Here is a 14,051-nt window from a genome sequence, read left to right as displayed (position 1 = left end):
TCTGCCTGCCTTTGTTGGGAATGAAGATGTGCCCAGCTGGGCATTGCATGTTTCTAAACCTCACCACACAAGTGTATCCCATGACTAATGTTTCCCTGCTGTGTGTAATTAAAAATCTTCCCATGTGCGTGGAATTAGAATAGTTTAGTCAAGCATCTGAATGTAGAAGTTTGACAGACACTTGCAGTGGGAGCTGAGAGGTACTTTGAAAATCCAGTTGTTAGATTACTCAGGAATGAGCTTTGTTTTGGGAAGAGTGACTGCAGACGTTGCTGGAGTCTGGGGCTAGGGAGGTGTCCTGTTGATGAGTGTTTGCCCTGGGAGCTGAGAACAGGCGTTTGCTTCTCAATACTGAGGGAAGAATCTGATGTGTGTGTACTTGTAATCCCAGTGCTGGGAAGATGAAGACAGAAAGAGTCCGGGGCTCACTGACAGTCTAGCCTACTTGGCAAGGTCTAGAAAATGAGACCCTATCTCAAAAATCTGGGTGGACCAGATCCTGAGGAACTCATTCTCCACACACGGAGATTTGCTGGTGTTGGTCTCAGTCGCTGTCTAAAGATTCCAGGTACTGTGATTTTAAAATTGGTTGAAATTGCAGTATATACGAAAAAAAAAAACCTTAAAAAACAAGAAACACACACACACAAAACTTTGGGGATTGTCTTGAGTTTTTTTTTTTTTTTTTAATGTCTCTGGATTAAACATTTGGTACTAGTCCTGTATGATCCTCCCATCTTTTTCAGTATTTTTTAAAGGAATCATAAATTCTATAAGCTAGTTAGTTGGTTGTGGTGGCGCACACCTTTAATCCCAGCACTTGAGGGAGGCAGAGGCAGGAGATCTCCGTGTGTTCAAGGCCAGTCTGGTCTACAGAGTAAGAGCCTGTCTCAAAAATGAAAAGAAGAAACACCCCAAGTGTGCATGGAAGCACTAGGGTCCCCACGGTGGTGAGGTGCACTGGGAGGGAGCCGGCTCTAAACTCAGAGTCCCTTGTAATTCTGTAAGTAGTGAAGTAGGAAAAGAGAATTGCAGGAGGGGCGAGGGTAAAAGTTTTTTACAAGTAGTGAGTAGGGTGTGTGAGAGACGGTTCAGTGGATAGAAGCACTTGCCACCAATCCTGATGGTCTGAGTTTGATCCTAGAACCCACGTGAAGGAAGAGGAGAACTGACTTCTGCCCCTTGACCTCTGACCTCCACCTGTATTGTTAACTGTGGGTCTGCATACAAAAACTTCATTTTTACTGTGTCACATGCCTACCAGCAACCATTGGAGGAGGCCAAAGCGGGGTAAACAATGAAAGCCCAGTGTTTTTCCTTTCTTTCCCTGGCGTCCTCTAGGTAAGCAATAAAGTCAGTGCACTTCTAGAAAGACAGCTGTATCAACTGTGCAAATTCATGACTCGAAGCTTTTGGAGGAACCACACATAACATTTATATTCAGGATGGTAGCACTAGTAGTTTTGCTTCAATACAAAGTATGCTAGAGAACGTGGGAACTTCACACGTAGGCATGTATTTGAAATCTTCATTATCTGGACACAGATCTTGATAGTGAATCTCTTGATGATAGATATGTAGCTAATTTATCCCGGAACTCATGAAGATAATTATATTGCTGGAAAAAAAAAAAGTAAAGATATGTTGAAGTCCAGAAAACTAGGACCAGACTAGATAGACCCCATACTTGCTAAGAACAGGAGGAGGAGGTGCTGGCCAAGCCAGGAGATGGGAGGGGCAGGGTCAGAGGTGAGGTTGGGTAAGGAAGCTACCCTTACCGAAAGGCAGGATGGAATTCACAGGAGGGTTTTATAAGTCTATACAATGCTTCCTTTATTGCTGAGACTAATAGTCAAAGGGCATCTTCTGTCCAATGTGGAAGGGCCTACTTTTTGCTTGTGTTTTTTTCACTACTGAATATGGAGGAGGGCATTCTCTCTAACAACAGTGACACAGTCTAACAGGTGTTTGTAGAAGCCCAAGCTACTCGTGCTCCCCGTCCCCCATTTTTTTTGGTTTTTCGAGATGGGGTTTTTCTGTAGCTTGAAGCCTGTCCTGGAACTGGCTTTGTAGACCAGGCTGGCCTCGAACTCACGGAGATCCGCCTGCTTCTACCTCCTGAGTGCTGGGATTAAAGGTGTGCGCCACCACCACTCGGCTGCTACTGGTACTTTTGATGACAATCCATTTGGAATAATTTTCATAAATAAAAAATTTAAAAACCAAACATTATTATACAGATAAGCTAAGTAAATGCTTTTTGACAATTTATTGAAGTTGAAATCTCTTTCCAAAAGACAGCTCTGATAGCCACCATCCCTGATAGTGAAACCCTGCCGTGCTGGCTTTCCTGGGAGAGGTGGGGATGTCCAGGGGATGAGCTGACGCCCACGAGTGTGGGCCTCATTCTCGGTGACACATGTATAGTGCGTACATATCGGACCATGGCTCTTGTTAGAAAAAGGAGACTGAACTTCCTAAATTTGAAGTATCTGATGTTAACAGAATAAAGGGAGTTCTATTTTCAGAACTTCTTTAGAGAAGTAGATGCAGTAAGGTGTATTTTATGAATGGCCATGTTTAAACCTTAAGAAGCAGTTTGCTTGACCTGAATGAGTTAGTACAGTAAGTCCCAGTACTTGATGCTGGTGTAGTCCGCTAACCCAAGGAAGGGAGACTGACTGGACCACAGGCAGCCTGTGGGTGAGGATTCGTGAGCACCAGGCTGATGACAGGCTAAGCTGGTACCACGGGGCTGGGGGTGGGGCAGATGATTGTCACCTCTGGCGTGGTGCTGCTGCCTTCTTCCTACTTGTCTCTACATGTTCAGGAGAATGGAAGGCATCTGGTATCCATGGAAACAGACAATAAAATAAGCACTGCTGCGCAGTTTTGATACCACTCATCAACGTGTCGGGGGCATGGCAGGATCTTTAGATTGCTTGGGCTGCAAGTCTCCCCAAGAAAATGAAGGTTACAGTGGCCATTTCCTGATCGAGTGTGAGCATCAGCCCCAGAACTGACTGGGGCAAAGCTGAACAGTCACATCGCTCAGCGAGCAACACGCAGAGTTTAACATCGTCATTATCTTGTTCAAAATTCAGTGGCTTGTGCAGATAGCTTGGTTGTATTTACATGTAAATGCAAAAGGTAAACCCATATATGTGCATCAGGATTTGGAATGTCAGCTCAAGGCCCTCTTACCTTGATGGTCTGTATGGCCCCAGATCCCCTGACATCTCGAAGGCTGTCTATGGCTTGCTGTGGTGATACTGAGTCAGACAAGTATAGGAGGAGACAAGCAGCTACTGAGAACATGACAGAATAATGGGTTATTAAAAACTGGTTTGCTTTTGTTGTAAAGAGCCTGGATAGTCAATTAGACTTCGTGGCCACTGCCATGAAGCAAACTGTTCAATGTGATTGCTAAAAGACAGACACTATAGTCTGCACTCTTGAGACTTATGTGATTCATACTAACGGCTTTGTTGCTACACACATTTCTGTGTGAATGTGGGCTGCATTTCTCTGTGTACAGAGCTAGGAGTAGAGTTTTGAGTCACGGTGGCTGAGAAACAGACTAATTTTAAAGAGCAGTTGTGCTGTTTTACATCCCCAACAGTAGTGCTGAGCTCCTGTTTCTTGGAGTGCGCGCCGATTCTTTCCATTTTAACATGGCAGCCATAGCTAGCTGACATTACTGCGCACCGTTCTCATGTGCTTTCTGGGGAAATGTTTACTCAGGTCCTTTGCTCGCTGTTTAGTTGCCATGTTGGTCTATTGTATGGGTACGCTACATATTCGAGATGTATTCCCTTACCACGTACATGCTGTGCACCCCCCCATTCTATGTATAGTCTTTCCATTTTGGCAGTATCCTTTCATATGTTGTTCACTTGGATCTTGTTTATCCTGTTTTACAATAAATTTTTTTTGGTAGCACACTTTAAAATTAATACACAGAGGCTGGAGAGATGGCTCAGAGTTAAAGGGCACTGAATGCTCTTCTAGAGGTCCTGAGTTCAATTCCCAGCAACCACATGGTGGCTCACAACCATCTGGTGGGATCTGATGCCCTCTTCTGGCATAAAGGCAGACATGCAGAGAGAGCACTCATATACATTAAAAAAAAAATCAATCAATTAAAAAACATAATAGACAGTAAGTAACTATACTACGTTGTTGTTTCCTGTTTGTTTGGGGTTTTTGAGTCAGGGTCTCCCTGTAGACCTGCTTGACCTTGAACTCCTGCTATGCTGTGGATTTTATACTGAGGCACCGGATATTCTTCAGCATTTTCTGTCAGTGTCGTAACACTTCATGGGAAGAACATCAGGAAAACCCAGACACAGTGCTAGGACTTGCAAGTGATCCTCCTAGGCCGGGCTGAGAACAGCTGGCACACCCACCTAGGCTTTCCAGGAAAAAACAAGTTCAAGGCTTTACTCAATCCCTGAGTCTGGGTAAACTTACATTGTGCTTTCTTTCCTGAACTATAAAGTGAGACAAGGTCTCCTGAAGGAGTTTGCCTTTTTTTGAAGTTAAAGAGTTAGTGAAAATCTATTTCTTACCAAGACAGGATCTTCCAAGTCCTCCATAGCAGCTGAAAGGGAAAGAGAGTTTCCATTTTCATTCCATCCCAGTACAGCTCAAGACTTCTTCTCCTCTGCCCACCGTTACCTCTCCAGCACCCGGCACAGCACTGCACAGAGTAGCATGCGCAGTTAAACCACCCCAGAGCCGTGTGCGCTCATTCATATGGGAAGGGATTCTGAATACCTGGAAGGACCAAAGAAGGCTGCCTTAGTGACTGCTGAACCCCAAGACCTATGGCTGAGAAACGGAGCACTAAAGAACTAGGAATCAAGGCTATCTGTCTTTTAGGTAAAATTTGAGTGCTTCTGGACCAAGTGCCAACCACACAATGAATGATCCGTCATCTGTCAAGCACAGAGGTGACAGATCAGTGTTAGGGAGGGGCTGGAATCCTGAAGCTGGCCAAGGTCTTTGGCTTGCTTTTTACTTTACCATTACCTGTGTTAATAATAGAGGGCTGCCTGAGGCAGTGTTTATCCGGGGCTTAGAACACAGGCTGGCGGAGGAAGAGACCAGTGAACGCTAGTGGAAATGTCCTAGCACTGTGAAGATGTCAACAGTTCTTCAAAACAGCCATCAAAGCTGGACAATCATTTTAAAGACTCTAAAAAAGTACATTGTAGGAAAATAAGCAAAAGCCCAGCCATTGGATGCTTTTATCTTACGAGCCTGAAGCATTCTCCCAGTGCAGGGACACCCATCCACCCATCTACATCCATCTCCACAAAACAGAAGTTGCTGTGAAGTTTTTGAAGAAGAAAATTTGAAACTTTTTGGAAAATGGGTCTAAAAGTTGTATTTTTTTCCTTGCTGCATCTAATGCTAATTTGTGTATGCCTACAAAGAAATTATACACACTTGTGTATTCTGAAATTCTGCCTTTGCGTTACTTCGAGATGGGCCTGCTGTTTTATGGGAGATTCCACCATGCAAAGCTTTTGCCTCGGGTGCTGGGGGTCAAACTCAGGCCCTCACACTTGTGGCAAGTATGTTAGCCACCGGGCCGCCTCCTCAGCCCTATTTTAAGTCATATTTTAAAAGACTGCTTTCTGTAGCGCTCAGATGCACTCCCTGCCGGTCCTCCTGAAGGGCAGTAGCAGGAAGTGTCTGATGCATCCTCTGCACCAGGCCCTGAGCTAGCGCTTTCCATGCATCAGCTCTCTAGTCCTGACAAGAGGAGGGAGGTCATGGCCAGCGAGGAAGCGCTGTGACTGGCATATTGCTCGTGGGCTGTCCAGGGAAGTAGAACGCACTGTATCAGGGTTTTCCGGTGGTTTTTAAGGCAGGTGGCCAGCTCCTCCATGATTCCCCAGCAGCTGCCTATGTCGGGAGTCCCTCCATCTGGAATTGGGTGGTGATGGGTGACAATTCCAGACTGTTGGTAGAGGTCCAGAAGGTTTGGGACTCTATATTTTGACAGCTCCCCTCTGGTGCAGAAAACAAATACGTCTTGGATCCCGTAGCTCTTTAGTTCCTCTGCCAAGACCAAGACACACACAGATGCACACATAAAACAGACATGTTTAAATAGTCAAGAGAGTATATATAGAGTTACATTCTTCAACCAAAATAGTAACAGCTGAGAATTTGTAAATCTGATATATCTGATGAAAATACCTGAACCAAAAGCTGATGAGAATTAAACCAGGTTGATTTATAAGTAAAATGCTTTTGAATGAATTTCAAGATAGGCTGATGGGTTTCTCTTGCAATAAATCCTGCCTTTAATAGTTAATATTTAAACTCTTGAGAAGGAACGATAGCACTATTTTAAGTTGTCCTTTTGTCCAAGAATTGGCCATGTGTACTCTCACCCTGCCTTTCTCTGGCAGGTGTTATAAATCATCTCCAGCTGAAGCCTGTGTTCTTCCGCTGTTCTACACTGAACCATACCAACATGAACTTACTTTTATAAACTCGGTCTTGAGAAAATAAGGCATTAACTGCACTAACCTTAATGATTTAGAGCTTTTCATTTTAATACTGTGAACCAAGAACTATTTCTCTAGGATTTTATAGTGGAACTTAAAAAAAAAAGATTTCTTTTAAAACTATGTGTGTGTGTGTATATGTGTGTGTGTGTGTGTCAGGGTATGTGCACATGTGTGCAGGTGCTTGTGGAGGCCAGAAGAGGGTGATAGATCTCCAGGAGCTGGAGTTACAGGTGTTAAAACCACCCTATGTGGGTTCTGGGAACTGAACTCTGGTCCCCTGCAAGAGTAGCACCCACTCTTAACCACTGGGCCGTTCTCCAGCTTCTGGACCTTCTTTATGGCAATATTCATTCTGGATTATTTAGTTAAAAACAAATAATTCTGAGCCCAACTTGTGGACATTTATCTAAGCACAAAGTCTTTGCAGTTGACGTGTAAAACATATATCTTACTTTAAAGACAAAGAGAATAAAGATAGAAATGATCTTAATAATATTTTTCTTGATTGCATATTTCCTCTTGTGTGGAAATACTATATGTGATATTCCTAGTATGTATGTATATATACACATACATACACATGCACACATATGAAAGTAGAACAGATTATATGGAGAAGGAAAGGATCTAAAGGGAGAAGAAGGAAAGAGGGGAATGTGGAGGGAAGAAGATTACTTTCTCATTTTGTTTTGTCTCATACATGCAACTTATATTTTAAAAATACATATATTTAATGAGATGTGAAATCAGAGGGACTAACCTGGGGGGAGGAAGGAAAGATGCTGAGGTGAACATGAACAAATATAATAATGTTGTAATAAATCCCATTATTTTGTTCACAAAAAATAATATAAAAAGGATAATTTGCTTTCTACTTAAAGGCTGGGTTAAATGATGATACTTAGAATATATTAAATTATTAAAATTTTAACTTCTTTGTCTTGTTTTTGTTTTTAGAGACAGGGATTCTCTGTAACAACTCCAGCTATCCTGGAACTCACTCTGTAGACCAGGCTGGCCTCGAACTCAGAGATCCACCTGCCTCTGCCTCCTGAGTGCCGGGGTTAAAGGTGTGTACCACCATGCCTGGTAGTTATGTCTTAGCTTTTTGAATGTGGCAACTAGAAAGTGTCATTCCGTACACAGCTTCCATTTGTGGCTGTGACTGCATTTTGTCATGTTTGTTCTCTAAGTCAGGACTTTTAGTATGATCTAAGGGGGCCTGAAGCATGATGTCCTCCAGCCCACTTCCTCAGTGCTGAGACTACAGACATGCACCATCATGCCCCGCTTAGATAGTCTCATCTTGATAAAGCTATCATAGTGTTACAATTGTAAAATAATTTTAACATATTTAATAAAACTTTCAGAAGAGGGGATAATCTATTTGTCTTCCATACACACTTGACAAAATATGGTGGTTTCCAGATTTTCCCAAGGAGGATACACCACAGGAAGTTCTAGGTCTCTCACCAAGTGTTTTGATCTGTTCTATATAATAAATCCTATGAAGGATTTCATTGTTAAAAAAATAAAGTTAATGAAAAAACTAGAATCTTCTTATTATAAAAGCCACTAAATAAATAGGAAACTCCAAAATGTATAAGGTTAGTTTTTGAACCAGCGATTTAAATAGTTTGCTATGTCCTCCAAATGGAACACGTATACCTAAGGCAGAGCATGTTTATAAACACCACAAAGGCCAATCCAAGCATCAGACTCTTCATCCCTTTTGATTTGGAGACAGGGTCTCACTGTGTCACTCTGGCTGGCATGGAGCTTGCCAGCGTAGAGCAGGATGGCCTTGAACACACAGAGATCTGCCTGCCTCTGCCCTGGGATTAAAGGTTTGCACCTTTCTTCTCATCTTTTTGACAGGTAAGAAATAAAGTACATTAACCAACTACCAGAACAAGTAGGACAAAGTATGATGAGTTTAAAAGTTCTGTACCTGTCAGACTCAAACCAAGCGTAGACACTTATTTTCTGTGTGATTAAGCTCTTAGTGTTTAAGTAGGTTATAATATTCTTGCCCAATCAGAATGAAATATGAATTTCCTATTTGTCACTGTCATATAATATGCAGGAAGACTGCTGGGGTTATATGAGCATCTTTGAGCAAAGAAAATGGCTCACGCTGCCGGGCCCACCTGCATGCTGGCTTTATTTTGACCAAGGGTGGACAACTTTCCTGCTACCCGGGGGCTCCAGCTCAGGCTAAATTTGTGCTACCACAGTCAAGTCTGCAAGGAACAGTGTGTCCAAAGACATGGGCACCGCAGTATGCCAGTTTTCTATTTACAAACTTTTCTCCCTTGAACGGACACAGTTTCTATGTGTGAGCAGAACTGTGACAAGCAAAGTTATGCCCAGGTAAATGATGAACCCCAGGGCCCAGCAGATACCACTTCACATGCAAGAGGTTCACAGTTAGAAATGTCATAAAAACCGATTTTATATATTGAGAAGAGAATAGCTTGACAGATTTTCATGCTTAAAACAAACACACAAGCTAGTAGTAGGCTTTTCTCATAGTGACCCCTACCTGTATCTTTGTGAATGTTTCTTCTAACATCTTTAAATTTACAACCTATAGATAAGGCAAGGAAAAAATTATTTTAGGGTTGTATAATATGGCATATTTGAACACATACAAGCTAGTGTAGACAATCATTTTACATGGCTATTCATGTTTCAATTCCATTCTAAATGTACATATTAATTTCTTAGAGTCTTAGACACAGCTGCAGAAATTGGTAAAACCTACTGACAGAAACCCCAGTGCTGGAGCTCCTGGCTGTGGGCTCTAAAGTCTCACTGAACTAGGTCAGTCAGAAATGTAGCCCTGGGAGTGGAGGGTGTTCCTGAAGGCTTCCAGAAGACAAGCTGCCCAGCGCCGCTCTGAGATCAACCTGTCAGCTCACAAAAGTCTGCCCTAATATTACTAGGAAGCCAACCGCATGCTTTTACCTACCTGGAAGAGCACATAGACCGAGAAACTGTGAGCAGTTCACTCGTGACAGAGGTAGCCTGTGAAGAAAAATTACCAAGCTTAGTTTTTAAAAGCTAGAAATGGAGCTGGATGGTGGTGGCGCAAGCCTTTAATCCCAGCTCTGGAGGCGGAGGCCAGAGGACCTCTGTGAGTTCAAGGTCAGCCTGGTCTACAGTGAGCTCCAGGACAAGTTCCAAAGCTACACAGAGAAACCCTGAAAACAAAACAAAGCAAAACAACAACAACAACAACAACAAAATAACGGCTAAAAATGGAAATTTAGCCTACTCAACAGAAGCATCTGCCACAGAGTGAGGGTGTTTTAGCATTTTTCAGAGATTGCAAAATACCAGTTAATCAGATGGGGAACAACAAAGGCCTAGAATGACTGGAAGTTTGGAAAGGAGGACTTTAATACCATTTACGTCTTCAGAAAAAAGCTAATTTAAGTTTCCCATAAAGATCCCCTATAGGTAGGTAGAGCCAGTAACATGTGGTATGCATTCCAAATGCTTGGGACCACATGTTTTTCAGAGCTCGGAGTTTAGTGATTCTAGAATGATTGCAAAGCCTTGACCAACTGAGCATCCCAATCCGAATATCTGAGAATCAAAATGCTCAGAATAAAAAATCTTTTCAAGTGCCAGTGTGATTCTCAAAAAGTTGTAGGTTTGGGCTATTTGAGAGTTCAGACCGGGATCCCCAGTCAGTAGGAACCTTAGTTGAATGAACTGGAAAATTCCATTTTAATATTAATTTTGCAATGTTAAGCTTTTTTTTGGTTAAATTGTTGTACAGATATAAGTCTGTAAGTCAGGAGACGAGTTTGGAGAAAAGCCAGAGGCATCACAGAGGTAACAGGTGGGACAGAAAATTAGGTGCGGTTTTGAGTTTAAAAAGGAGCCTGGTAGGTAACGTTTATTTGATGACAGAATAAAGGACCTTTCACGACAATTCTTAGTACTCAGCGTTTTCTTGAGAGATCAGAACTTCTATTTCCAGTGCTGGGCCTTGAATGCAGGGGTTGACAGCCGTGTGCTCTATTGCTAAGCCACGTCCCAGTGAGACGCTGGCCTTATGGGGACAAGAGAAACCATTTGATTGCTGGATGTACAGACTTGGAAGTTGATTGAGAGAGAAACTCTTTTTGATTGTGATGGTTGATGTTGACCTGCTTGGCTGGATTAAGGAGCACCTAACCGATTGGGAAGGCACACCTCTGCGTGTTTCTGTAGGACATTTCCAGAGACAGTGAGGCCAGGAGGTCCTAAGAAGGGCTCAATCTCTTCCTGGATTCAAAATATAAAGGTACGGCTGGAAGGGGAATGGAGGAGGGGCTCGGCTGGCTGGGAAGCATGTCCTTGGGGACACGCCCCTCCCTGGCCCCTGTGTCACTGTCCACTCTGCTTCCGGGCGGCCATGGTCTGAACTCCTCTGCTCTGCCATGCACCCTCCCCAACATAATGGATGGAAACCTCTGAACTGATGGCTAAAACCACCCTTTTCTCCTTTAGTTGTGTATGTTGTAGTCTGTCACAGCAAGAGATGCAGTTATATTGATATGGCTTTCATATTAAATGGTCCACTGATAGATACATCACACCACAAATAGTTCTGTGTACTAAATGGGATTTGACTTAATGATAAATTATTAAATACCCTATTTTTGGTATTCCAATGGTTTCTCTAATTCTAAAAGAATACATAAGTTTTAGTGGGAGATCATTTCAAAATATTCCACTTCTTGTTGGCTTCTACAAAGATTTTTTTCTTCACTGTCCACAAGAGAGATATGTGGTTTTATTTCATATCAGAAAGTAAATAAATCATGGAATAAGGAAATCTCTTAAATATGAAAATTCTAGGTTGGCAGAAGAGAATACTTGTTATTCACAATTACATGCATTATCTTGCCCGGAACTGCTGTACCATCAAACACTGTAGCTTACCACTGAAATGCTAACATACCATGAGATTTGAATTGGAGTCTGTTCATCTTCAATAGGCTCTTCGTCTGAAGAATCAAACTCACTTGCCTGTATTGAAATGGGCTTCAAAAGAAATGTTATATTAAATTATTGCAAGGAATATTTGCATGTGACTTTTTACATAGCCAATCCTTGATTAAACACCCACTGAATTAATACTTGTGTTTTTTTGGTCATTAACCTGAACTGTCAGCAATATCAATAAATGATTAGTGCTGACCATTTGATTAATCAGGGCACTGTACGGTGGGCAGAATTAGACCAAAAGGATATCTGACTCCTGGATTTGGTTCTTGGATCATCTCAGGCAAGGCACCGGGTGCAGCTCTCAAGCACCCTTTTCAAGCATCTCTTGGACCTTGTGCTGGCATGCTCTGGAGACCCTGTGATACACTGTCCACCTCTAACATAGCTAAGAGACAGCAGTCTGCAGGATTACAGAACGGTGGAAGTTCTAAAATTGCAGAAACTGTGCTGTGGAGCTGAGGGAACTGCTCGCCATTGAGGGAACAGCAAAGGGTTTCACAGAGACCATCCGGCTAAGCTTTGAAGAAACTGCAGGTTTCTAGGTAGACAGGGAAGTTAAAGCAGTCAGTGTGAAAATTCAAGAGTGAGCCAGTTATGATGTCAGCACTGGGGAAATTGAGGCACAAGTTCTATAGAACAGTGGAATACATGGCCAGGCTGGCTCAAAAGAAAGCCCGAGAGAGAATGTGGGCGGAGGCTTGTGCATTCAGTAGGGATGACTCAGAAGAGACAAGGCCAGTGGGGACTCAGCCTCTTTCTACAAAATAATCCCATACAGCCTAGCAAATGGGTGAACACACGCGAACCAGCTCCCCCCATCTTTATGAGTCACTGGATTAGAAGAACCCAGACCGACCTTACATGCTGATCTAAGCAGCTGGGGCTCAATTCTGGATGCAGAACTTCCACACGGAAGAAAAACATATCCTTTCCCACTCCCTAGTTGGAGCCATCTTCCGTGTTATTGAGTGGCAAAAAGAGAATGTGTGTCTGAGTGATTCCCACATCATTCCGGAATGTGACTGATCCAACACTTCCCAGGCAGTGCTGGACAGCCCAGAATTCCCGTATGCCAGAGAGCTGGCGGAAAGCAGGCAGACCTCAAGAGAGGAGGGAAGACAGGCTTCACTACTTGTATTCAGTTCCTCTCTACTCAGAGATCAGATAGCTTATTCCTCTTCTCTGGAGCCAGAAGGCAGGAGTCAGGGACAGCTGACATCTCGTGGACACAGGACTCACAAGAGTAACCAAATAACGGGCTGCTTGGCTTTCAAGCCCTTGTAGGTAGGTCTTGCCAGAGGAGCTCATGACAACTGATTTCGGCTATGGACTGGGGTTTCTTAGGACTGCTCTTCGGTATAAAAATAAACAGAACCCTTCGATGCCAGCCTGGTCCACAAGAGCTAGTTCCGGGACAGGCACCAAAACTACAGAGAAACCCTGCCTCGAAAAACCAAAACAAACAAACAAACAAACAAACAGAACCCAAATGAACCCTTTAAGTAAGGTGTCAGCTGTGAGGTAGTCAGGTGTCAGTCAGGTGGGGCTTCAAATCCTGACTAGCCCCCAGATTTTAAGCTTGTAGGGCCCATTCACTCCACCCCTCCCAGCCAGGTGTGGATAAATCCTAACATGCTAGACGTCTCTGCTTTCCCATGCCCAGCGATTCTGACCTTCAGGAAACAGGATGCAGTCCCAAGAGGACCCCGAGGGAGGGTGGCGGTCGTGATGTCACCCACAAACGGGGTCGTGACTGCCTTTGCATCAGAGGCATCAAGTCACCCACAAACCGGGTTGTGACAGACTTTGCATCCGAGGTTTCAAGCCTACTGGCTTGGCCTTCTCTGACAGGGATGTCGTGAGCCCCCTCAGGCGGTCAGCTCCGCCACTCTGCACCTCCCCGACGCGCAGAACGGTTATTGTGCGAGTCGCACCGCCGCCCGCCCAGCCACGCAGCCGAGGCCGGCCAGCACCTGTCCCCGCGGCGCGGTTCCTTCGGGTCCCGCTGGCCCCACTCACCGGCTTCATGGCTGGCCGCGGCTCGCTGTAACCAGTGCAGCCACTCTCGCAGCATCCGCGTCGCAGCCCGCGCCGAGTCAGTCCCCCGTCAGCCCATTGGTCGATCCGCGTGGGAGGCGGCGCGACGCCGTCCAACAACCAATCATATCCTCTCTCTGTTTCTTCCTCCGAGCCCTGGTTTAACCTTTAACTGCTCATTGGTTCGAAGGAAGTCTTTGAAAGACGCGCGGGAGATGGGCCCAGGAGGAAGTTGATTGGCTGGAGGGCTCCGCCCCCTCAGCCAGTTGGGGGCGTGGACGTAGCAAGGGGCGGGGCGTGGTTCTGTAGAGGCTGGTGGCTGCAGGATTATAGTTCAAGTTCAAAGGCCAACCCTTGTGGGACCAGAAAGAGCCTGTGTTGTAAATGAATTGTGAAAACCAGAAGCCAAAGAATCCTCCTTGTGCGGGAGTCTATCTTTCGGAGTAGTCAGGTTTTCAATTGAGTAGTAGGGAAGAC

General features: G+C 44.2%; 1 protein-coding gene across 2 annotated transcripts; it reads right to left on the bottom strand.

Moving 5' to 3' along the window:
* Positions 1-671: 671 nt before the first annotated feature.
* Positions 672-13,641, bottom strand: Cdkn3 (cyclin dependent kinase inhibitor 3). Of its 2 annotated transcripts, none has more exons than XM_050162444.1 (8): positions 13,557-13,641; positions 11,491-11,573; positions 9,505-9,560; positions 9,076-9,120; positions 5,850-6,072; positions 4,572-4,603; positions 3,205-3,305; positions 672-1,618 (listed from the first exon to the last, which is right to left on the bottom strand). In XM_050162444.1, exons 1-8 carry the CDS (start codon positions 13,563-13,565, stop codon positions 1,532-1,534), a joined length of 636 nt encoding a protein of 211 aa, XP_050018401.1. In that variant the 5' UTR covers positions 13,566-13,641; the 3' UTR covers positions 672-1,531. The 2 variants fall into 2 exon arrangements, with proteins under 2 accessions (XP_050018401.1, XP_050018400.1); XM_050162443.1 differs by having other exon boundaries at positions 674-1,618; positions 3,205-3,308.
* Positions 13,642-14,051: the final 410 nt, after the last annotated feature.

The sequence above is a fragment of the Alexandromys fortis genome, unplaced genomic scaffold, assembly GCF_014885135.2.
Source record: "Alexandromys fortis isolate MF-2015 unplaced genomic scaffold, M_Fortis_MF-2015_v1.1 scaffold_130, whole genome shotgun sequence".
In the NCBI taxonomy this organism is placed as follows: Eukaryota; Metazoa; Chordata; class Mammalia; order Rodentia; family Cricetidae; genus Alexandromys; species Alexandromys fortis.
The sequence above is the reverse complement of the archived record's forward strand: the minus strand, read 5'-3'. Positions and strand labels throughout refer to the sequence as shown.

Bases quoted from the DNA above. Each gene is read 5' to 3' on its own strand.
- Cdkn3 (XM_050162443.1), bottom strand. The intron at 4,604-5,849 runs GTGCGTTCTACT...TTTCCCTTTCAG, and splicing joins CACCGGAAAACCCTGATACA to CTGCTATGGAGGACTTGGAA. The intron at 1,619-3,204 runs GTAAGAGGGCCT...TTTTTTTTCCAG, and splicing joins GGGCCATACAGACCATCAAG to CAATATAATTATCTTCATGA.